At 41.6% G+C, this 25,738-nt stretch overlaps 1 protein-coding gene across 2 annotated transcripts in view; it reads left to right on the forward strand.

Annotated features, from left to right (window-relative positions):
• The window catches only part of ZRSR2 (zinc finger CCCH-type, RNA binding motif and serine/arginine rich 2), a 33,208-nt gene extending 8,495 nt beyond the window's left edge, over positions 1-24,713 (forward strand). The window contains exons 3-11 of one of the 2 annotated variants that reach the window (XM_001116975.5): positions 894-975; positions 4,726-4,834; positions 5,144-5,230; positions 9,818-9,856; positions 11,078-11,196; positions 17,162-17,375; positions 20,042-20,097; positions 21,656-21,765; positions 24,190-24,713. In XM_001116975.5, the coding sequence (XP_001116975.5) occupies positions 894-975; positions 4,726-4,834; positions 5,144-5,230; positions 9,818-9,856; positions 11,078-11,196; positions 17,162-17,375; positions 20,042-20,097; positions 21,656-21,765; positions 24,190-24,695 (1,322 nt within the window). In that variant the 3' untranslated portion in view covers positions 24,696-24,713. The remainder of the gene's footprint in view (positions 1-893; positions 976-4,725; positions 4,835-5,143; positions 5,231-9,817; positions 9,857-11,077; positions 11,197-17,161; positions 17,376-20,041; positions 20,098-21,655; positions 21,766-24,189) is intronic. The other variant, XM_077988458.1, reaches the window with a different exon arrangement.
• Positions 24,714-25,738: the final 1,025 nt, after the last annotated feature.

Below are 25,738 nucleotides of genomic sequence, written 5' to 3' on the forward strand. Positions count from 1 at the left end.
ACCCTGGCCAACGTGGTGAAACCCCCGTCTCCACTAAAAATACAAAAATTAGCTGGGCATCATGGCGTGTGCCTGTAGTCCCAACTACTCAGGAGGCTGACGCGGGAGAATTGCTTGAACCCGGGAGGCAGAGGTTGCAGTGAGCCAAGATTGCGCCATTGCACTCCAGCCTGGTGACAGAGCAAGACTCCCATCTCAAAAAAAAAAAAAAGAAAAAAAAAGTGTTACCCACCCAGATCGCTCCATTGGAAAGCATTGCATTTTTTTTTTCTTTTCTAATTAGTCCTCATGTCTGGGGTGATATGTTGAGATAGTGTGAATATGCTCTTCCCAGCAAGCTTTCATTCAATGTTTTTAATGTCTCTGTCTAAATTTTTACAGTGGGGGTTGCAAAAGTGATAATTTTTCGACTTACGTTTTTCTGCATTTTTTCGTTGCCATTCTTCTGTTAGGATGGATGTTCCTTTCCACAGCCCCACCACCTTTTTTTTTTTGAGATGGAGTTTCGCTGTTGTTGCCCAGCTGGAGTGCAATGGCACGATCTTGGCTCACTGAAACCTCCGCTTCCCAGGTTCAAGTGATTCTCCTGCCTCAGCTTCCCAAGTAGCTGGGATTACAGGTGCCTGCCACCACGCCAAGCTAATTTCCTTTTTAAGTATAATTGTGGAACTGTTGATTAATTGTTAAATGTAATGTGCTGTCCGCCACCACTGTCGTCCTTTTTGATGCTTGCTTTGTATCAAAGAAGGTTGATTGGAGACTTTCTTGTTAGAAAGCTTAAGAAAAAGATTTTTACCATAATTTTATACGTTAAAGGTTACATGTATTTTTTTCCTGAATTTTTGACCAAGGATTTGCAGTGCTCAGTTTAATAAAGCATTTAAATTCCCTAGGACTCTCACAGAAGGAGGAAGAGGAGGACACTTTTATTGAAGAACAACAACTAGAAGAAGAGAAGCTATTGGAAAGAGAGAGGTCAGTGCTAATTGAAACAAAGTGAATGAAGTTACTTTATTGGAATATTCTCAGCCTTTACTAACCAGTACCAGTCTTCTGTATAAAATCTTATACAAAATAGTTCTTATAAAATACCCTGTATAAATTATTTAAATCTGTAGTCAATGGGCTAAAACTAATTGTTATTTTTTTAGAAAAATGGAAGTACTTTTCTTCTGTTTTTACTAATTTGTAATTGTTTTTTTTTTTTTTTAATTTTTTTTTTTAGATGGAGTCTCGCTCTGTTGCCAGGCTGGAGTGCAGTGTAGTGATCTTGGCTCACTGCAACCTCCGCCTCCCGGGTTCAAGCGATTCTCCTGCCTCGGCCTCCCGAGTAGCTGGGACAACAGGTGTGCACCACCACACCCAGCTAATTTTTGTATTTTTAGTAGAGACAGGGTTTCACCATGTTGGCCAGGGTGGTCTTGATCTCTTGTGATGAAGCGATCCGCCTGCCTTGGCCTCCCAAAGTGCTGGGATTACAGGCGTGAGCCACTGCGCCTGGCCTGTAATTGTTTTTGAAAGCAGAAGAAAAACAAAAAAATTAACAAATGTAAAAAGGGAAAGGGCTTTAATAATTGCAACACACCCAAAGATAGCCACTGTTAAGAAAGAGAAAAGGAAAGTATAAATGTACTTTACATGGGTCTTTCTATAATGGCATGATATTTATACGTATTTTTCTATAAATTGCTTTCCTGCTAAATATATAGTGCATTTATTTAAGTCCTGATGCAGGGATCTAATTCAACCATTTCAGTGGCAATACAGTACCCACTGTACAGAAGTAGCCTAATTTATTTGCTATTCGTAGTTTATTCATTCGTAATTTATAGTTCTCTACTGATAGACTTTCAGGTTATATTGGTTTTTTACTCATATGTAAAAAGTTGCAGTAAGCATCCATGTTTATATATCCTTGGTAATCGTCAAATTATTTCCTTAAGAAAATGACTAAAAATGAGATTGTTGGAATCAAAGCGTAAGTTCCTGTAAAATGTAGATGGCCAGGTAGAAAGGGCTTCCTGGTTTGCAGTTTGCAGCCCTTCTGGCAGTGAATGTAGGGCCCCATCTCCTCATACCTTCACTCATACTAGGCACTGGCAGTTTATACAACTCCTGTAATGAAAAGTTGTATTTCACTGTTTCAAATGCACATTTCTGAATTAGGAAGAGTATCTTTTTATATGTTTTATTACCTATTTGTAGATTGCTCAAGTCTTACACCTTTCTCTTTTGGGATACATGTTTTTTTTAAATTTTGTTTTGTTTTGTTTTGTTTTGTTTTGTTTTGTTTGAGACAGAGTCTCGTTCTGTCCCCAGGCTGGAGTGCAGTGGTGTGATCTTGGCTCACTGCAACCTCCACCTCCCAGATTCAGGCGATTCTCCTGCCTCAGCCTCCCGAGTAGCTGGGACTACAGGCGCGCACCACCACGCCCAGTTAATTTTTTTTGTACTTTTAGTAGAGATGGGGTTTCACCATGTTGGCCAGTATGGTCTCGATCTCTTGACCTCGTGATCCGCCCACTTCGGCCTCACAAATTGCTGAGATTACAGGTGTGAGCCACTGTGCTCAGCCGAAATTTCTTAATGTCTCTAAGCTTCTGTTTCCTTGTCTTTACTATGGAGATAAAGTCAATCATAGTATCCACCTCACAGAATTGTGAAGATTAAATGAGGTGATGGATGTATAGTGTTTAACACAGTGTCAGCAGATAAGAGGTGCTGTGATAGCTCTAGTTCTTATTATAGATTTCTGTTGTGATGAAGACAATAGATATGGTATTAAATAAGAAAGTAATTTTCTTCCTGTTTATTTGAAATGCTTCTTTTAAATCACATACATGTATCTTTGTGCTCCTTAGATCTTTATTTCTTTATGAGTTGCATACTATTGTTGAAAAGCAAGAAAATTATGTAAAAATACTGTACGACTTTATGTCCTATTTCAAAGCAGATGTATATTCAAGTTATTAAATTTTAAAATTTTTAACATTTTACTTTCTTGTGGTCTTTATATATCATTTGGTTCAGTTATATGCAATTATATGTTTTTCAAAAGATTCGTAAATCAGAGCTGTGCACACTGAAGCATCTGTATGGTGCCCTCACACATGGCATGGGAACACTGATATAGGCAGTGTGCCAGCCTCTGCCATGGCTAAAAGACGTGTTCCTGGAATCTGTATTTGGAAATGTAATATGTTTTATTTAAAATTGTGGTTAGGTCCCCAGACTAGACAGAAAAGTTTACTGAACTCCTGATACTGCTGAAGTAATACAGAACAGTTTCTCATATTTCATTTCCCTTTTATAAATTCAGTGGAAAAATGAATTTGGGGTTCTAAACACCTAATTGGCAAGTAGACTTTAGAAATCTAAGCCCCGCTTTAGATTAGAAATTTGTGATATTGGATGCCTGAGACACTTGCCACTTTAAGGTAATACCACTCATTATAATTGGTCATATAAAAAATAGACTAGACACTCACTAGTTTATTTTTACTTTTTCATTTTTTGAGACGAAGTCTTGCTCTGTCATCCAGGCTGGAGTGCAGTGGCATGATCTCGGCTCACTGCAGCCTCCGCCTCCCAGGTTCAAGCGATTCTCCTGCCTCAATCTCCCAAGTAGCTGCGATTACAGGCGGCTGCCACCTTGCCCAGCTAATTTTTGTATTTTTAGCAGAGATGGGGTTCACCATGTTGGGCAGGCTGGTCTCAAATTCCTGACCTCAGGTGATCTGCCCACCATGGCCTCCTAAAGTGCTGGGATTATAGGTGTGAGCTATTGTGCCCGGCCCTCACTAATTTATTTTTATAACTTCATTTCTTAAAACCTGTAGCTTTATTTTAAAAACATGATCACAATGTACTTTTATTTTCCTTCTTTTGGCAGTTTAGGTGTTTGGAGGCAAACCACAGGAGTCTCTTAACTGTGTGGAGTAGTAGTCCAAACGTTTATGGCAGAGGATAACGGGTTTTCAGCGTGCTGCCATCATGGAATTGCTACTTTTAAGAATAGGGGCTGGGTGCGGTGGCTCACACCTGTAATCCCAGCACTTTGGGAGGCCTAGGCAGGTGGATCACTTGAGGTCAGGAGTTCAAGACCAGCCTGGCCAACATGGTGAAATGCTGTCTGTACTAAAAATACAAAAATTAGCCTTGCATGGTGGTGGGCTCCTGTAATCCCAGCTACTCAGGAGGCTGAGGCAGGAGAATCACTTGAACCCAGGAGGCGGAGGTTGCAGTGAGCCAAGATCACGCCACTGCACTCCAGCCTGGGCAACAGAGCGATACTCTGTCTCAAAATAAATAAATAAATAAAAATAATTGCATAGAATAGGAAGGGAAATGCTTTCTGAATGCGAAAAGGTAGATGCTGCTTTGAAACTTGCTACCCATTTTATTGGCACCTAAACGTCACTGTGATCAGTCTAGAGGGAAAGTCATAGTGTCCTTTTTTTCTGTAAAGTATGTCACAGCCATATATACCTATGAAATGTAAGAGGGATTTTAAGTTATTGCCCATTAGGAAGATAGTTGCTGACACGTGGTGCTTTTCCAAAAGCTCTACTCTTCTCGTTCTCTTACACCCACTTGACTGCTTTAATAGAAAATAGCTTTCGTGATATTTGAATCAATCCCAAAATGTGTCATTTTGCTCTCGTGTGTGTGTATTTGTGGATTAATGCCCATTTCTTTTGTCTGATTACATCATTATACTGATAGGCAAAGATTACATGAGGAGTGGTTGCTAAGAGAGCAGAAGGCACAAGAAGAATTCAGAATAAAGAAGGAAAAGGAAGAGGCGGCTAAAAAACGGCAAGAAGAACAAGAGGTACGGTAGGAGTCACGTAACTAGTGAACAAACTGATTACTTCACCATAATAACTCTCATGAAGAGCTGCCTATCTTGGGAGGTCGAAGTGAGCCGAGATCGCGCCATTGCACTCCAGCCTGGGCAACAAGAGCGAAACTCCATCTCAAAAAGAAAAAACAAAGAGTTGCCTATCTTGAACTTTAAAAAAAGCAAAACTGATCTTATTCAGTATGCCAGTGTTTTAAAAGTTTTTCATCTATGTGTCCTGTATGTGAAATGGTTTGAAAAAGTGTCTGAAACAAAGTTACTTTTTCTTCCCCTTTAAAGAGAAAGTTAAAGGAACAATGGGAAGAACAGCAGAGGAAAGAGAGAGAAGAGGAGGAGCAGAAACGACAGGAGAAGAAAGAAAAAGAGGTGATTCCTATCCTGGGATGTGCTGTGTGATGAGTTTGAAGAATAAGCAGTAGGCATGTCAGCGTTTGGGTTTTTTTTTTCTTTTTTCTTGTCACTTCATTTGTTTGTTTGGAAAGAATCATATTTCAGTCTAGACATACACCAGAGTTCCCTTCTGACTCTCTTCTTTGGGTCCGTGCAGTGGCAGATTCCTTAAAGTTTTCTTCAGCTTTACCCTATTTACCCTTTATAGTGGGCATTGGCAAATGTTTTAAAGGGCCAGATGGTAAATATTTTAGGCTTTATGGTTTGGTCTCTGTGGCAAACATCCAACTCTGCCAATGTACCCTGAATGTAGCCATCAGTAATATGTAGATGAGTGGGTATGTCTGTGTTCCGGGAAAGCTTTATTTACGAAACAGGCAGCTGGCGCTTGCTTTATAGCAACTTGTGTTTTTCTGAGGTTCTGCTGTATGTGAGTTGACTTCTTTAGAGAATAATATTTTGTTTTGTTTCCACATTTATTTAGGTCATAAGAGAACTTTTTATGACATGTCAGCAAGAATTAGGGGATTTAAAGAAATCAGGAACTCAAATATTGAGGAACTAGGAAATAGTTTTTGTTATTTGTATTAAATCTTGACTTCCTCTTCCACTTAGGCTATGAAGACAATTGTAGCTAATACACAGTTGCTTATTAAAAAAAAAAAAAAAAATCGGCCAGGTGCGGTGGCTCACACCTGTAATCCCAGCACTTTGGGAGGCCGAGGCAGGCGGATCACAAGGTCAGGAGATTGAGACCATCCTGGCTAACACGGTGAAACCCCGTCTCTATGAAAAATACAAAAAATTAGCTGGGCGTAGTGGCAGGCGCCTGTAGTCCCAGCTACTCGGGAGACTGAGGCAGGAGAATGGCGTGAACCCAGGAGGCGGAGCTTGCAGTGAGCCGAGATCACGCCACTGCACTCCAGCCTGGGCGACAGAGCAAGACTCTGTCTCAAAAAAAAAAAAAAAAAAAATCTGTGAGGCATATGTATGTATGCATCTTCTCTATCTTTCAGGATTCTTTTTAAAAGATTTATTTGGTATGTTTTGCTGCTATTCCTTAACAGTATATTTATTTCTGAGGTATCACAGCTCATCTTCCCTTGACTGATTCATCAGGATTTGTCTTTTCTGTAATATAGCTAAATTTAAATAGCATAAAATTGGATAATCACCTTATAATTGGGAAAAATGCATGTGTCTACATCGTAGTCAATATGGGGCAGAAGCAGCCTCCACAATCTTTGTTTTTTGTATCTCAGGCCATCTGTTAATTTCAATGCAGATTTTAAACACCTTCATTTGAGCACTTCTTTCCAGATGAGGCAAGATCATGCTAGGTTTTTAGGGGGAAGAAAAATTATTTGGAACTTGTCATTTTTTTATAGAGAGGAATTAATTCCTATTTTAACAGTAGAGTGTTCCTCAACTGAGGTCTTTCAGGAATTCGGTAACAGCTAAGGCTTCCTTTAAATGCTTTTGTTTCAGAGGAAATCTGTGAGACATTAAGGAGAAATGAGGGACATGAAAGAGATTCTAAGCTTATAGAAAAGAATCGGCAGTATGTGTTTCTGCTGTATGCTAGACACTTCGCTAGTGGACAGAGACAGCAGTGAAAGACACAGTCTTTGTTCTCATCGAGCTAGTTTTTTATATGGGAGTGTAAGATGATGAGTAAGCAAAACAGATCATTCAAAATGTGATCATATTAAGTGCTATAAAGAAATAAAGCAGGCTGGGCGTGGTGGCTCACGCCTGTAATCCCAGCACTTCGGGAGGCTGAGGCGGGCAGATCACGAGGTCAGGAGTTCGAGACCAGCCTGGTCAACGTGGCGAAACCCCGTCTGTACTAAAAATACAAAAAATTAGCCCGGTGTGGTGACGGGCGCCTGTAGTCCCAGCTACTCAGGAGGCTGAGGCAGAAGAATCGCTTGAACCCAGGAGGCAGAGGTTGCAGTGAGCCAAGCCTGAGCCACTGCACTCCAACCTGGGCGACAGAGCTAGACTTCGTCTCAAAAAAAAAAAAGAAGCAAAAAGAAAGCAGAGTGATGTGATAGAGTAATGAGAATAGAGTTGTGCTTCTATAGATTGCCTGCTCAAGGAAATTTCTGAGGAGGTGATGTTTGAGCTCACACCTGAGTGGAGAGATCTCAGCGGGAAGAGGCCTGAAGCTTGAAGGCTGAAAAAAGGCCAGGGAGCCTGAAATCTAGAGTCCAAAGGAGAGAAGGGAAGTGGAGGAGGTTGCTGGGGGAGGGTGGGTAGTGGAGGGTAAGCAGAGTCAGATCAGGTAGGGCTTCCTGGATTTGAAGGAGGAGTTTGGATTTTATGTTTCCTATAATGGTAAGCCATTGAAGGGGTTTAAGCAGGGAATGACTCTATCTCATTTATATCTGTACCTTTTAACAGATCATTCTTTTAAAACAAAATTTCTTTTGAGACGGAGTCTCACGCTGTCGCCCAGGCTGGAGTGCAGTGGCGTGATCTCTGTTTACTGCAACTTTTGCCTCCCGGGTTCAAGCAATTCATGTGCCTCAGCCCCCTGAGTAGCTGGGATTATAGGTGCCTGCTACCACGCCCAGCTAATTTTTGTATTTTGAGTAGAGACAGGGTTTCACCATGTTGGCCAGGCTGGTCTCGAACTCCTGACCTCAAGGGATCCATCCACCTCGGCCTCCCAAAGTGCTGGTGTGAACGAACCACTGCACCAGACCTTTTTAACAGATCACTTTTACTTACTATAAAAAATGAGGAATGGGGAACAGTGACCAGTTAAAAGGCCTCCGATTCCAAATAAAGATAAGTACACAGATTTGGGGTGTGTCAAAGCAGAGTCAGTGGGACTCTAGCTAGTAGATTGAATGGGAGGGAGGACAAAGAGAGAGAGGGGAATTCAAGTCGTATTTTTAGGTTTTTAGTCTGAATAGACAGATGACTGGCAGCGCTATTCACTGAGGGAGCATTCAGGTGGATGTGGGCCGGGGAGTGTAGAGGACAAGAGTTCTGTTTCAAGCACCACAAATAAGCAGCTAGACATACGAGTCTTATGTAATGCTTTAAGGGGCTAGGGAAGAGAAGACTGTTAAACATAGGTACAACTTGTTCAAATGCCAATTAGGTAGAAATTTACTGGCATATTACAGAACCTCCTTTGCCTTATTAAAACGTTAGAATTTTCTCCTAAGTGCTAATTACCACTGGTCATGTCATATTTTAGCTTCTGCTAAATGTTTATGATTTCATCTAGCATTGTTGTTTGGGGTTTTTTTGTTTGTTTGTTTCTTCGTTTTTTTAGATGCAGTTTTGCTCTTTCACCCAGGCTGGAGTGCAGTAGCGTGATCTCGGCTCACTGCAACCTCCGCCTCCTGGGTTCAAGCGATTCTCTTGTCTCAGCCTCCCAAGTAGCTAGGATTACAGGCACGTGCTACCACACCCAGCTAATTTTTGTATTTTCAGTAGCGATGGGGTTTCACCATCTTGGCCAGGCTGATCTAGAACTCCTGACCTCAAGTGATCCACCCACCTCAGCCTCTCAAAGTGCTAGGATTATAGGCGTGAGACACCGTGCCCGGCCTAGCATTGTGTTTTATATTCACTAATACTCCCTTTTACAAACTAGGACATGGTATATATACTCAAATATACTAAGTATTACTATTATTGAAACTCTTTTTTTTTTTTTTTTGAGACGGAGTCTCGCTCTGTCGCCCAGGCTGGAGTGCACTGGCCGGATCTCAGCTCACTGCAAGCTCCGCCTCCCGGGTTTACGCCATTCTCCTGCCTCAGCCTCCCGAGTAGCTGGGACTACAGGCGCCCGCCACCTCGCCCGGCTAAGTTTTTGTATTTTTTTTTTAGTAGAGACGGGGTTTCACCGTGTCAGCCAGGATGGTCTCGATCTCCTGACCTCGTGATCCGCCCGTCTCGGCCTCCCAAAGTGCTGGGATTACAGGCTTGAGCCACCGCGCCCGGCCTATTGAAACTCTTATAAGACTATTTTAAATATTTTGCAATGGGATCTAGTAAATTTTCTATTTGAATAGAATGTCTCAGCTATGGGCCGGGCATGGTAGCTCACACCTGTAATTCCAGCACTTTGGGAGGCCGAGGTGGGTGGATTGCTTGAGCTCAGGAGTTCGAGACTAGCCTGGGCAACATGGTGAAACTCTATCTCTACAGAAAATAGAAAAATTATTCAGGCATGGTGGTACGTGACTGTAGTCCCAGCTACTCAGGAGGCTGAGGTGGGAGATCACTTGAGCCTGGGAGGCGGAGGTTGCAGTGAGCTGAGGTCACGCCACTGCACTCCAGCCTGGATGACAGAGTGAGACCCTGTCTCAAAAAAAAAAGAGAGAGAGAGAAGTCTCAGCTATATATCGTTTGAAAGCTTTTCAAAAGATCTTTGATTCAAAAGAAAACTAGAACGTGTGTACTCGTGTGTGTGTGTGTGTGTGTGTGTGTGTGTGTGTGTGTTTTAATTGTTACACTTGAGATTCTTAACCAGAGAAACCAGATGTGACTGACCTGACTTCTGGGTTTTCATTAGTCCTATGTTTGCACCATTTTTAGGAAGCTTTGCAGAAGATGCTGGATCAGGCTGAAAATGAGGTATTTTTAAAACCTTTCATTGAGAATTTGAGACCAATTAATGTTTACTTAGAAATAATAGTTGCAGTAATGTTAGTTTTGTGGTAGGTTACTCAGATCATGTTTGGATATCTGGAATCATGTTTGTCGTGCTTTGATTTATACAACAACAACAAACTTTATTGATGAAGAAATACAAATGGTATTCATGACCCCTGTGGACTGGACTTGTTTAGAGTCCTTACAGTGTGTTTAAGCGACATCACATACTGTAAGCCTCCAGTGGACAGTTTACCTTGAATCAGAGTAACTTCTATTTCTGAATGTGGTGGTTCCCTAATAAGTTCTTGGACCCCCCTTTTTTTTTCTTTTTTTTTTTTTTTTGAGACGGAGTCTCGCTCTGTCACCCAGGCTGGAGTGCAGTGGCCGGATCTCAGCTCACTGCAAGCTCCGCCTCCCGGGTTCACACCATTCTCCTGCCTCAGCCTCCCGAGTAGCTGGGACTACAGGCGCCTGCCACCTCGCCCGGCTAAGTTTTTGCATTTTTAGTAGAGACGGGGTTTCACTGTGTTAGCCAGGATGGTCTCGATCTCCTGACCTCGTGATCCACCCGTCTCGGCCTCCCAAAGTGCTGGGATTACAGGCTTGAGCCACCGCGCCCGGCCTCTTTTTTTTTCTTTTTTCGAGACGGAGTTTTGCTCTTGTTGCCCAGGCTGGAGTGCAATGGTACAATCCCAGCTCACTGCAGCCTCCGCCTCCTGGGTTCAAGCAACTCTCCTGCCCCAGCCTCCTGAGTAGCTGGGATTACAGGCGTGCGCTACCAAGCCCAGCTAATTTTATATTTTTAATAGAGATGGGGTTTCTCCATGTTGGTCAGGCTGGTCTTGAACTCCTGACCTCAGGTGATCCACCCGCCTTGGCCTCCCAAAGTGCTGGGATTACAGGTGTGAGCCACTGCGCCTGGCCTTCTTGGACCCTTTTTAGAATGGATGAAAACCTTGGCAGCGGCCCCTGGTGGCAGTAGTGATACCAGATAAAGGAAAGTGACCAGGAGCCAAGAGAGGCATGGAGCTCGTGTCTCAGGACAGTTTGTAAAGTCTTCATCGCCTGTTACAACTTAAATGTTCGCATTCTTAAATGAAACCATGTTTGTCTTTGAGGAAAATATTTTAATAGACTTTGAAACATCTCGTCTTTCATGGGTTTTTACTCCAGCAGTAAAGTCATGGTTATTTTCAACAGTTGGAAAATGGTACCACATGGCAAAACCCAGAACCACCCGTGGATTTCAGAGTCATGGAGAAGGATCGAGCCAACTGTCCCTTCTACAGTAAAACAGGAGCGTGCAGATTTGGAGATAGGTAACTAATTTTGTTTTATCATGTCAGAATGGAGTGATTGAAAATGTTGAAGTTTGTGAGTTCTCCTTTTGGGGGAGGCGCAGGCTTTCATTTAAAATGTCCGTCGTCAGACATCTGCTGCTTTCTTGCTGCTGCTCTCGTTTTCCCAGCTGATCATCCTCTGCTTTGACCATCCCTGTTCCCTCTATCCTTGTTCCCTGGGTGGGCTTAGCCTAGTTCTCTGAGGGTGCTTCCTTCGCATTCCACATCTTTAGGAAGCCACTTTGCTTGTTGGTTTCTTCCTGAGCTTGCATTAGTCCATGGTGCACAACTGGGATGGGGAAATAATATATTTCGAGAGCTTGGAGCAGCTCGGCTTTATCTTTTGAAGGGCAAACACTGTCCCCAAAACAGGCTTTTAATTTTTAAAACTTGGCATGTGCCAGGAGTTCCAGGCTGCAGTAAGCTATGATCGCACCACTGCACTCCAGCCTGGGTGACAAAACAAGACCCTGTCTCAAAAAAGAAAACAAGCAAACAAACAAAAACTTGGCATGTGTGAAGGGATGTCTGTGAAAGACAGGATCCAAATGAGGAGAGTAAAAGTATTTTCATTTCTCCTGTCAGTGAGTGTGCTCAGACTCAGGTACAGACCGCTGGCTGCAAAAACGGGCTTCAGTGGCTGCCACTCTGTGCAAGTTTCTGAAGCTCTGTGTGCCTTCATTCTCTCATCTATGAAATGGGATTAAACATGGTCTCATCTTTCTGAGGGGGCTGTGGGGCTGAAATGAGCGCACAGCCCCGTAGAACAGGGCCCCGGGAGTGCTTGCTGACGTTTGCATTATTGTGACTCTTGCTGTTATTCTGTGAGACACTCTTCTTGTTCCCTGCCCCTTTTGGGTCAATGTTTTTGAAAGAAGACATTCATGTGGAAATCTAGTGTTGATCTCTTCAGTCATTTAGCAAGTATTTGAACACCTATTATATGCCAGGTAATGGTGATTTTTATAATTTGGCCTGTTTATGAATGACCAACTTAAAGTGGGTAAATAATTCCTAATGGTGAATGAGTCCATCTGAGACAAAATCTAATAATTATCACCATATATTCTGCAGAAGAGAAGATCTAATCATAACGTTAACATCCTATTAATCCTGAAAAGGGATATGAATAGTAAAATGCAGATGTAGTTAATCAGAAACCATATGTCATCTGTCAGCTTTACTTTATTCATAAAAGTATTCATGTTGTGAGGTTTTTTCTTCTTCTTCTTTGAAAATATATCCTTCTCTATGGTTCTTTTCTTTTTCTTTTTGAATTTAAGGTTCCCACCATTTTTCATTTTTTAAGAACAGTGGTTCTTCACCCTGGATGCACATTAGAGTCATCTAGAAAGCTTTAAAAAATTATGTCCTACCTCAAGTTGAGTAAATCAGAATATCAGGGCCAGGTGCGGTGGCTCACACCTGTAATCCAGCACTTCGGGAGGCCAAGGCAGGCAGATCGCTTGAGCTCAGGAGTTTGAGACCAGCCTGGGCAACCTAGTCTCTATTAAAAAAAAAAAAAAAAAAAAAGATAAATAATAGAATACCAGGGACTTGGGTGGCCTTAGTTTCGAAATGTCCTCAGGGGTTTCTAGTGTGCCCTAGGATTGAGAGCCACTAATGTCGAGTGTGTATGTCCTTTTGTATTTTAGAGGTGGGATTGCAGATGTCCGGAACGGCTGTGAAAAGAGTCACAGGATCTTCTAATTAGTAGAAAGCCTCCTCTTGAAAAACTGGGAACTAAGGAAAGGAAAGAGACTTTATTCCCTTTGATACCTTTAGAAGTGTTTCTCAAATATACACTTAATCTGAACAAGAAATGGTAATAATTGATTGGTGTAAAAAACTTCCCACTAAAGAAAAATGCACTGTGAATTACCTTTCAGAGACAACTGAGACTCCATGTAAGTTCACATTTGCATGGGTAGTAGAACCAAATTGCATTTAATGTTTTCCAGCTGCAGGATCCCTCATATAGGATCTATCTCTAACATTTTCTCTAAATTTAAGACCCTTGGTAGCCTGATTCTTGATTCTCCCTTTTTTTTTTTTTTTTTTATTTTTATTTTTTGAGACGGAGTCTCGCCCTGTCGCCAGGCTGGAGTGCAGTGGCATGATCTCGGTTCACTGCAAGCTCCACCTCCCAGGTTCAAGCAATTCTCCTGCCTCAGCCTCCCGAGTAGCTGGGACTACAGGCACATGCCACCACACCCGGCTAATTTTTTTGTATTTTTAGTATAGACGAGGTTTCACCATGTTGGCCAGGATGGTCTCGATCTCTTGACCTCGTGATCTGCCTGCCTCGGCCTCGCAAAGTGCTGGGATTACAGGCGTGAGCCACTGCGCCTGGCCTGATTCTCCTTTTGTTGGGCAAAAGTGAGAGGAGGGGAGATGTCTTAAACGATTTCGAGAACTTGGTTGACAGGCCCTTCCTTGTGGGAAGAGGGAATGGCCCGTCATGCTCTCAGACCCCATCTCTCCTCAAGTCATTTCAAGGAAATATGGACAGTGGTCAAATTAGTTTGCGAACATTTCTCACAGTTTTCATAGGCATATGAAATTTTACCATCACAACTATCAAAGTATGAGAGCAATGTGGAGATTTTCATCATTCAGGTGATAAGTTGTGACATGAAATTCTGCGAAATTAGCAGTTACAAAATCTAGCACCATCCCTTTAGACAAGTAGACTGCGCCGTTCCCCTTTTATGGAGAGCCTCGGTGACTTGCTCCAGATCGTACAGCCATTCTGCTCTGTCGTTAAGTTTTGTCAGACCATCAGAGGAACACTCCCATAATCTAAGCATTTCTTTGGTTGGTTGTTTTTGTAATTAGTACAGAGTTCAATTCTAGAGCCATGGTGGAATTGGTAATTTTTGGAGTCACAGCTTTGAGGGGAATCTGTTTGTTTTTCTCCTAAAAGGTAATAATTACTAATGGAAGGTAAAACTTAGTGGTCTATTTATACCTCACTTACTTCCAAAAGTGATTTAAAGAAGGTGCATTAAATTAAAGAAAGTAAAGGAAATTGAAAGCAAGGAAAGGAAGAGAAAGTGAATTATTTTCTCCAGGTTTTTATTTCTCCGTATTTGAATGCATCTCAAGCAGATAATAAGCTGTAATTCTTACCAAAAAGGAAGAATGAGTGATATCTCTAGAAAGACAAAAATTTCCCTGGCACCCAATTCTAAAGGTTTCTCCCATGGAATATTTTACAAAGACATTAAATAGGAAGGTAGACAATAACTTGAATAGATGCTTTATAACGGTTGCATATGTAATTTTCATGAGAATGTTTCTTGCAGTGACCTTCGATCAATGATTGCAGCTTCACTTTAATGTGCAATGCGGGGATTCTATGTAGGACAAAGGTAGTGGGTACCAGGAGTACTTCCTTGAGAAGAAGAAAAAGAGGAGTAGTCAGTTAGCTATACCTGAGGGGGCATTTGGATACCCGCACCATTTATTGGCCATTCTTGGCCTAAGGTAATATCCAACAACTGTGGGTTTTTGCAGCAAACTGACTTAAGTATCAGAATAATGGGTAAATAGTATGCCCGAAACCAGTGGTTCCCAAATATGGCTGATCTTCAGGACCAGGTAGGGAGCTACTTTGAAAATATGGGTCCCCCACCCCTTGAGGTCTGATCAGATGGTCTAGGGTAGGAAGTAAGAAATCTCAGTTCTTCCCAGGTAATTCTGAGAACCACACAGGCTTGGAACCGCAGCTTTAGACTGCCTTCGTAAATGTCACTTCTCTTAGCTGAGTTTTCGGTAAAAGCTCTAGGGCTGGCCTTTTGTATACACTTAGATTGTAAGGACTGTCTTTAGGCCAGGTGGGATTTTTCCCCAGACAGGGACTTCAGTTCTATTCCAAAACTGACAAATGCTTATTTGACATCCTGGGAACTAGAGCCAAGTTCATTCAGATCTAAGAATCCCTTGAGCAGAATTTTAACCTCATTAAATTGGTTCCTTGTTTAATTCTGTGCATGCTTCATACTTATAACATTTTGATTCACTGTGAGTGTTGCCAGCCAGGTTGAGTCTTTGCTCTTTGTTCTGTCAGTAGTTGGGAAGAGGGATCTAATTGCAAGGTCTCTAATTGAATAATCCAGGAGGTCATTTGGAAAATAGAAAATTTCACATTAATGAACACTGATTAAGCATTTCTGAGCTGAGCATGGTGTATGCTGGGCATTCTGTAAGCATTATCTCAGTAGGTGCTTAGATAGACATTACAGATGTGGAGAGTGAGTGTGATTAAACATTTAGTCATTTCAGGACCAGTGTTGTTTTTTTCCAACATGTCCTATTCTTCAACTCTCTTTCTTCTTAAATTCTGTGGACTTCCCCCAGCAAAAAAAAATAGTTTTTTTCTTACCAATTTTTGACTAGCAACCTAACCAGGAAAATTTTGTTTATTTGGAACCTTGAACTACATTTTTCCTCCTCATTGCATGTTAGGAGAAGGAAGGAAGTAAGAAAGTAAACTCATATGAAGGATTTTTGAAATATTACTCAGGTACAGCCTAGTCAGCTTAGCCTTGGTCCAGTTTAAACTGTGAAAAGAAAATTGTTCTTCATAATGGTTAGCCACCTTCATTAAATAAGAATTAAATGATGCAGGTATGGTAGCTCATACCTGTAATCCCAGAGCTTTGGGAGGCTGAGGCAGGAGGATCACTTGAAGCCAGGAGTGCGAGACCAGCCTGGGCAGCAGAGCGAGACCCCGTCCCTACAAAAATAAAAAAGTTATCCGGGCATGGTGGCATGCGCCAGCTACTCAAGATGCTGAGGCAGTAGGATCACTTGAGCCCGGGGAATTCAAGGTTGCAGTGAAGTATGATCATACCATTGCACTCCAGCCTGTATGACAGAACAAGACCCTGTCTCAAAAACAAATTATATTTATTACACCCTATCATGGACAGGCACCAGATAGTAGATTGATGCAGATGTCTTGGATCCCTCTCTTCCAAGCCATATGACTTGGGCAAGTGTGCTTTTCTAGGCCTCAGCTTCCTTCTTTGCAAAGTGGAGAAAATACTAGTCCCCACTGTCCTAAAGGGATATAAGGACCAGAGGGGAAAAATGTCAAAATGCCACGAAAGCTACAAGATGCTATACACAGATCAGATTGAATTGCTTCATTAACTGGAAATTCTTGGATTACTATATTGTGTAAACATGGAGTCCACTGACGATTGTACAGAACCAGGATTGCATTGTTACTTCCCACCTTCCTCTCAGCAGTCCCGCATGTGACATCTTCATGCCTATCACCACATCCTGTCACACCCATCAGCAGGCCTTCTTTTCCCCTATGGTTCAACATGTATAGGCTTCCTGAACTTCATTCAAAGGCAGCTGAATGGTATATGAACTTTGAAATGTTTCCAACTTGACATTAAAACAGCAAGTGCCAAGTTTCAGCACTTAAAAAAAATCCCCTTAAGCGCTGAAACTTGGCATCTGAGTGGGGCTTATTCTCTTTCAGTTAAGTCAAAACAACTAAATTGCATGAGTTTCTATCTCAAAATTTAAAGCCAGTGTTGTTTTTGTTTGTTTTTTGTTTGAGATGGAGTTTCGCTTTTGTTGCCCAAGCTGGAGTGCAATGGCGCGATCTCAGCTCACTGCAACCTCCGCCTCCCGGGTTCAAGCGATTCTCCTGCCTTAACCTCCCAAGTAGCTGGGATTATAGGCGCTACAGGCGCACACCAACACGCCCGGCTAATTTTTTGTATTTGTAGTAGAATTGGGGTTTCACCATGTTAGCCAGGCTGGTCTCAAACTCTGGACCTCAGGTGATTCGCCCGCCTCGGCCTCCCAAAGTGTTGGGATTACAGGCGTGAACCACCACGCCTAGTCTAAAGCAGGTGTTTTGTGTGTAATTTTCAACTATTGGTCTAGTGAATTTAAGTTTTTCTTTCATATGCAGATGTTCACGTAAACATAATTTCCCAACATCCAGTCCTACCCTTCTTATTAAGAGCATGTTTACAACATTTGGAATGGAGCAGTGCAGAAGGGATGACTATGACCCTGATGCAAGCCTGGAGTACAGCGAGGAAGAAACCTACCAGCAGTTCCTAGATTTCTACGAGGATGTGTTGCCCGAGTTCAAGAACGTGGGGAAAGTGATTCAGTTCAAGGTGGGCATACGTGTGGAGGAGGGGACTGGTTTGCTTCACCCTGCAGTACTTAATGGCCCAAGAGAGCTGGGACACAGGCTCAGCTGGGGTCAGGCATGCTGACACTCTGTAAATGTGACTTCCCTCTTTCTCTCTTTCCACTCCCTACCTCATTGCCAATGTCGTGTCAATACCACATGAAATCAGAAACATGTATTAGCATGGTATTTCCTGAATGCTAGGGGTCTAGATTGGAACGGATCTTTCATTTACTTGGTAGCTTTGTGCTCCAGTTCTTTTCCAGCACGTGCATTCTCTGTATCAGGTCCCCTGCACATAGCCATCCAGTCCTTCACTTAGAAGCTGCATGTGACAAACGGTGCACTCCCTTCCTTCCTCTGTAGGTGGCTTCACTCACTAAGTTTGTTGGTTCATTGTGTTGACAGTACCAACTTAGCTTCCACCCAAGGTGTATGTTCTTCTGGAGCCACACAGGAACATAAACCACATAAACCTAGATTCCACCACCTCCTCCACTGCTTTTTTTTACATTGTTTTTATTCATTGGATACTTTCAATACTGAATATAATATTATACAAACCATGGTCTGTGATGCAGCATAGTTGGTGAAAAAGGCATCCAGATGACACATAATTATTTTAAAATATTCCTTAATGCAAGGGTAAAGCCAGATGTAATCTCTGCTGCTCCCAGGACCCATTCGTTGAATTCTAACAGGGTGAAGCTTCCTGCCTTGTCTGTGATTTCGTCAGATCTGAACTGGAATGCCTTGGTTATGGTAAGGCAGGGAAATTGTCCCATAATTTGGGAAAAGACAGGAATAATACTGTGAATTTTTTCCTGCAAGTTGCAAATGATGAAAAGTTGGAACACCCCCCCCAAAAAACAAAGATATTCCTGACATTGAAGGCTATACTTCTATCAACTGATTTCAATATTTTTAAAAATTCTTTTTTATTTATTTTTTCCTCCTTAACCTTTGTTTCTGGGGCATATGCCTTTCTGTCTTCACACTACTTGTCAGCACGAGCAGTAACTGCTAAAGTGGAACTACCTGGTCACACCCACACAGTACCATGTTAGAAGCATTGGACAAGGAGGCCATGTGGTTTGACTGGCCTTGCGCCTTCTTCCTGCCTTTTCCTTATCCTGAAAGTGAGGGGACTGGATTACATCAGCGGTTTTCCTCGTAGGGTTTCTTGATTATACTGCTTCTGTGAAGTGGTAGTGGGAGGGCTGCTTTCAGAACTTCAGAGTAGTTCATGGAAATTGCACCCTTACTTGCAACAGGCTGCACCCACAAACCACAACCACCACAACGTATTTTTTCTTTTGTTTAGAGTTCTCTCACTCTAGCTTGCACAGCTGGCATGGACTCCCGAGGCCTTTTCTTCTTCCTTCTAAGGGTGGTGGTACAAATTGTCATTGAGTATGGATCCTGCTCGTTTTTGGATACCCTAAGAAAAATACTCTGGGACAAATTTGTAAAATTATAGATTCATTTTGAACATAAATGCTAAACACTAGTATGAATATTTGAGGACCTTTTTATATACTATTATATAAAAACAAATCAGATTTGTCATCGTTGAAGGCAAATGATCAAATATTTAACCTAACTAGTAATAGGAACAGTACATATGAAAATGGGATGATATTCACACCTATCAGGCAAAAAGTTATAAATTCTATTAATACCAAGAGTAGATGAGGATGTGTACATTAGTAAAACCACTTCAGAGAGCAGTTTGTCAATACCTAGTGAAGGTACGTGTAACCCATAAATTGGCTATGCACAGCAGAAAGATCTTTATACCCACAGAGACCTGTTTAAGAATGCTGACTGCGGTACTGTTTGTGGATGAACAATTGGAAGCATCTTGAAAAAACATCATTCTAGAGGAGTAGATAAGTTTTATTTTTTGGTATATCCAGTATACAGTAGTTAAGTTTATGTGACTACATCTTGAAAAAAGAATATGGAATAAATACTATTTCTATAAAATTTTAAAACATACAAAGCAACACTATATGTTGTTTATCAATATATATTACCTGTTTCTTTGCATATGTATACATAAATATGTGTATACCGATTATAAATAATAGACATTTCTATGTATGATACATATGTGTGGGTTTTGGCATGCATATGATATATGTATATATGCCTGTATCTGTGTATTTGTATTTGTGTCTGTGTAGGTCTATGTATGTAATATGTGTGTTTGTGTTTGGAATGTGAAGGCTACACTCAACCTGTGGAGAGTGTTCACCTTTGTGATGGAGGAGGGAGAAGAATGGGATAGAAGGGCTTCAACTGGGTCTTTAATGTTTTACATATGTAAAAATTCTCATTCAAAAGTGGAAAACGTTAGTGTTAAATCTGGGTAGTGTATATATAGGCTGATTGATATCTTCTGTATTTTTATGGATGTGTGAAACATTTCATATTTGTGGGAAAAAACAGACTTGGACCAACAGGGATCAGGCACATTGCCATGTGCCAAGTACGCCTTAAATAGATGCCAGAGTCAGCCATATCTCTGTTTTGGAATCTTTGATTGGTAACTGCTTTGGGGAACGTTAGCCTGGACAAACGTTTGCTGAATGGCTGGTTTCTTTTCCTGAATTTTTGATGATGGCATTCTTCATTGCTCCCTAGGTCAGCTGCAATCTGGAGCCTCACCTGAGGGGCAATGTGTATGTTCAGTACCAGTCGTAAGTACTCTGCTTGTGAATGTCTTCCTGATTTGTCACAGTTTGTTGTTCTGTTTCTGTTGATGTCTGGGATTTTTCCACTGGATATATAACTTTCATATATTTTATTTCTAATGTTTTTATTTTTATTTTATTTTTTTTGAGATGGAGTTTCGCTCTTGTTGCCCAGGCTAGAGTGCAGTGGCGTGGTCTCAGCTCACTGCAACCTCTACCTCCCAGGTTCAAGTGATTCTCCTGCCTCAGCCTCCTGAGTAGCTGGGATTACAAGTGCCTGCCACCATGCCTGGCTAATTTTTTGTATTTTTAGTAGAGATGGGGTTTTACCATGATGACCAGGCTGGTCTTGAACTCCTGACCTCCAGCGATCCACCTGCCTCAGCCTCCCAAAGTACTGGGATTACAGGCATAAGCCACCACACTTGGCCCAGCTTTCATATATTTTAAAATATTTAAATAAAATTAAAATTAAAATAAATCTAAATATTTAAAACTTAAATATTAAGAGTTGAAACAGAAATATAGAATGGATGTGAAAATAACATAAGCTGGGCATGGTAGCTCACACCTGTCATCCCAACACTTTTGGAGGCTGAAGTGGGAGGATCGCTTGAGGCCGGGAGTTCAAGACCAGCCTGGTTAACATGGCGAAACCCCATCTCTAGTAAAAATACAAAAAATTAGCCAGGTGTGGTGGCAGCCACCTGTAATCCCAGCTACTCGGGAGGCTGAGACAGGAGAATCACTTGAAGAGAGACCTCATCTCTACAAAAAATAAAACAATTAGCCGAATGTGGTGGCATGTGCTGGCAGACCCAGCTATTTGTGAGGCTGACGCAGGAGGATCACTTGAGCCCAGGAGGTCGAGGCTGCAGTGAGGTATGACTATACCACTGCACTCTAGCCTGGGGGACAGAGTGAGAGTGAGGCTCCATCTCAAAAAGAAAAAATAATACATTTATATTTCATTCTTTGTATATTTACATAGCTTTGAATGTTTTACAATGTGGTTATATTATTACTCATAATTTTAATAATTAAAATACAAACTAAAAAGGGATAACTAGAATAGAGAACATAAAAGCATTTATAGTGAAAGAGCCAGAGATTGAAGCCCAAAATCATCTTAGTGTGCATTTGACCAGCTAAGAGAGCAATTACTGTATCATTTCTGCTTATCTTGCTGTTTGCCTAGGCCATACTATGGCTAATGGGTTAAATTACCCAGCGTAATAAGAAGAACAGCAATCCTATCTGAGAAAGAATAGGCCCTAACAATGGAAAACACTTCTGCATTTTTAATGGTCCAGTCTTTTGGATTAAGAAGCTTTCATTCAAGCCAATTTCCGTGCATTGAAACCTCTCCGAGGGTTAGTAAAAAGGGTTCCTGAATAAACTGTGAGCTTCGGGAGCTTGACTATTTTAATGACTCTTCCCTAGGTACAAAATCAGTGAACTTGGTGGTCCTACAATAAATTAATAACGGGATTAATTAATAGTCGGGCGAATCTACAAATTAGGAAGTTACTGTAAAGCGTATCATTTGGTTTTTGGTTTAAAGGGAAGAAGAATGCCAAGCAGCCCTTTCTCTGTTTAACGGGCGATGGTATGCGGGACGACAGCTGCAGTGTGAATTCTGCCCAGTGACCCGGTGGAAAATGGCGATTTGTGGTAAAAGACAAAGTGATGATTTTTTTCCTCAATTGTTCCACTGCTATATAAAGGGATACTCTTTGGGGGAAAACCCAGTATTTTAAAGTGGTGAGGCATAGCTTTTTGCCTCACACAGTAGATGAGCAGAGAACTTTATATAAAGAACACCACAGTTTAGATCTGTAACCGACCTCATGAGTCACTTGATAGATGAAGTGATTGAGGTCACAATGTATTGGTGACAGAGCTGGGGCTAGAATTCCAGTCCTCCAATCTTCAGTCCTGGGCTCTGTGTCTGACAAATCAGGAAGCCTAAGGAGTTACGTCTGTGGAAGCCCCATTTCCCTTGTTGCAGTTTCAGAGGTATTTTCTATTCATTGGCTCACCTCACTTGAGCTGTTTGTTTCTTTCTTTCTTTCCATCTTTATCCCTAATGAATCTTCTGTCATCACCACCTACATTACCTTACTCATAGCATTTCCTGCCTTACTTGGAATACATGCTTCTGTGCCCTAGAGGCTAAGTGTAGGCTTGGGATCAGTTAAACATGCATGCAGTCAGACTGACATCAGACAGTGGCAACCCAATCAGGAAATGATCCAGTCTTGTGCAGAGAGTAGCCAGCAGTTTTGAAGGCCTAGTTATGCTGTGATTTCTCTCAGTGGGCTGTTCCCCAGGTGAAAACAGATGAACTCTAAATGCCTCTGGGGAGCACTTACCTTACCCTTTACTTACGTTTCTTTGCTCTACACATGCCTGCTTAACAGAATCTTTAGCAGGCTTGTCTTCCTGGATGCTGTCATTTTGAAACCATTTATGAAGGGAGAAGAAAGATTTTAGGATCCCTTGCTAAGGGAAACTAGAAGAACCATTACACTTGAAGTTTAAAGACTCGGGGGGAAGAAAGAGATGGAATTGTTTACTGCATAAAGGCAGCTACTTTTGTCAGTTCCTGGGAATCCAGTGTGATTTCAGTGAGGAGCTTCTGAGTGTGGCCTTGACTCCTCCAAAGCAGGGGACTATTTCATTTAAAAAAAAAAAAAAAAAAAAAAAAAAGCTTCATTTTTTCCTTATTGACTAAAGATACTGAGCATCTTCTCATTACTGGCCATTTGTTTGTCTTCTTTGGGGAGATGTCTGTTTGGATCCTTTGCCCATTTTCTAACTAGGCTCTTTGTCTTTTTATTATTGAGTTGTAAGAGTTCTTGGTATATTCTCCATACAAGTACCTGGTCACAAATATGATTTGCAGATATTTTCTCCCATTTTGTAGGTTGTCTTTTCACTTCATGTTCTTTCGAAATACAAGTTTTAAATTTTGATGAAGTTCAGTTTACCTATTTTTTTGTTTGTGCTTTTGGTGTCACATCTAGGATGACATTGCTTAGCCCAGGGTCACAAAGATTTACTTGTATGTTTTCTTCAGAGTCATAGTTCATTTCTTAACATTTAGGTCTTGGATGCAGTTTGAGTTAATTTTTGTCTATAGTGTGTGGTACGGAGGTATTTCACTTCTAACTGTTGTGCATATCTGGGGAATTTACTGCTTTTAAAAAACGTTTGAGAACCCCAAAGATCTCAAAATTGTTCGAATAGATTTTATCTTTGATAGGAGTCTTCTGTATTAAAAGCATTTAGTGAATTTGAAGCATTAGTGTAATGTTTATAATCTTAAAGTGTAAACAAAATATAGACTCCTCCATGTTTAATAGGCCTTCTCTTTTGTTTTTTTGTTTGTTTTTTTGAGAGTGAGTCTCACTCTGCCACCCAGGCTGGAGTGCAGTGGCATGATTTCGGCTCACTGCAACCTCCACCTCCTGGGTTTAAGTGATTCTCATGCCTCAGCCTCCTGAGTAGCTGGAATTACAAGCGCCCGCCACCACGCCCAGCTAATTTTTGTATTTTTAGTAGAGGTGGGGTTTCGCCATGTTGGCCAGGCTGGTCTCAAACTCCTGACCTCAGGTGATCTGCCCGCCTCAGCCTCCCAAAGTGTTAGGATTACAGGTGTGAGCCACCGCGCCTGGCCAGGCCTTCTCTTTTGACCAGTGGTTCTGGCCTGTCACCTCCATGCCATCAAACCATGCTACCACAGGGACCCAAAGAGCTGGCTATTTGATGTTAATCAGGGAAGGTGAAACCTGGAAGAGAGCGTGGTCACCATTTGTTCAGCTGCAGTCTGCACCATAATCCAGTAGGGCACGGGCTGTTCTGCTTAATGAAAACTTCTGATTTGTTACCTTTCAGAGTGTCATTTGTTAGAGCATGTTTGAAATTGTGGGAACCAAATTATGACATCAATTTATGTAAGCCCCTTTTACATAATACACAGTAGAAAATAGTTCTAGCGTATCCAAACATCAGAAATGTACCTTCTGAAAAGGATAAAGTAGCATCTTCAGAATATGCCGTGATAAGTGCTGTTTCATCACTGTGCCCTTGCAGGGTTATTTGAAATACAACAGTGTCCAAGAGGAAAGCACTGCAACTTTCTTCATGTGTTCAGAAATCCCAACAATGAATTCTGGGAAGCTAATAGAGACATCTACTTGTCTCCAGATCGGACTGGCTCCTCCTTTGGTAAGAACTCCGAAAGGAGGGAGAGGATGGGTCACCACGACGACTACTACAGCAGGCTGCGGGGAAGGAGAAACCCTAGTCCAGACCACTCCTACAAAAGAAATGGGGAATCCGAGAGGAAAAGGAGTAGTCACAGGGGGAAGAAATCTCACAAACGCACGTCAAAGAGTCGGGAGAGGCACAATTCACGAAGTAGAGGAAGAAATAAGGACCGCAGCAGGGACCGCAGCCGCGGCCGGGGCAGCCGGAGCCGGAGCCGGAGCCGCAGGAGCCGCCGCAGCCGGAGCCAAAGTTCCTCTAGGTCCCGAAGTCGTGGCAGGAGGAGGTCGGGTAATAAAGACAGAACTGTTCAGAGTCCCAAATCTAAATAAACTAGTTTTGTTCTTAAATGATTGTATATCTTATTTATTATGGTTGCTACATACTCGGATAGAAGGCTATGAACGCAGACGGGTTTGCAAGTCTGGCTGAACCCTATGTAGCCTGAAATTCTATTTAAAAATATTTTTTATTCTTTTATAATCATGAAGTATGGTTAGTATAGAAAACATAAAATACATAAATAACAACATGAAAATTACTTGTAATCCTAACCCTGAGAGCGAACTAAACATTGGAGCATTGTTTTCGTGTGTACACTTTTTTCTTTTTTCTTTTTTAGAGAGAGGTTCTCACGAGCAGTGACATGATCATAGCTCACTGCAGCCTCAAACTCTCGGGCTCAGGTGATCTTCCCACCTCAGCCACCCAAGTAGCTGAGACTACAAGGTACACACCACCACACCTGGCTAATTTTTAAACATTTTTTTGTGGAGACAGCGTTTTGCCATGTTGCTCAAGCTGGTCTTGAACTCCTGGGCTCAAGTGATCCTCCCACCTTGTCTTCCCAAAGGGCTGGGATTATAGGTGTGAGCCACCACAGCCAGCCCTATGTACACATCTTTTTACACAAAGAACATATATGAATGCAGTTGAATATGCTTTTATTCACAAGAAGCATTGTCACATTTCATCAAGCCCTATTCTTCGTTTTATTCACTGCACAATATGGATCTATCAGTTTTTTCAACCATATCCTCATTGTTAGATGTTTAATTTTGTACTATTAAAGAATCCTGTGCTGAAAACAATCCTGTGATGGATTTTCTTAAATACTTCCACATGTTTTTGATCATTTCCTTAGGATACATTGTATCAAGGAGATGAATACTAAAATATTTCCAAGTTGCCTGCCAGAAGACTACAAAAAAATTATGTCAACAATAAACTTCACTGTTCCCACAATGTGAGTAATTTTAATCCTTACCAATTTGATACATTTTATGTGTTCACATATTTAATGTTTTTTGATTCTTGCTTGCCCCCTACCCCTTTTTTTAGAGACAGGGTCTTGCTATGTTGCCCAGGCTGGAGT

This window comes from Macaca mulatta, chromosome X (assembly GCF_049350105.2).
Source record: "Macaca mulatta isolate MMU2019108-1 chromosome X, T2T-MMU8v2.0, whole genome shotgun sequence".
NCBI lineage: Eukaryota > Metazoa > Chordata > Mammalia > Primates > Cercopithecidae > Macaca > Macaca mulatta.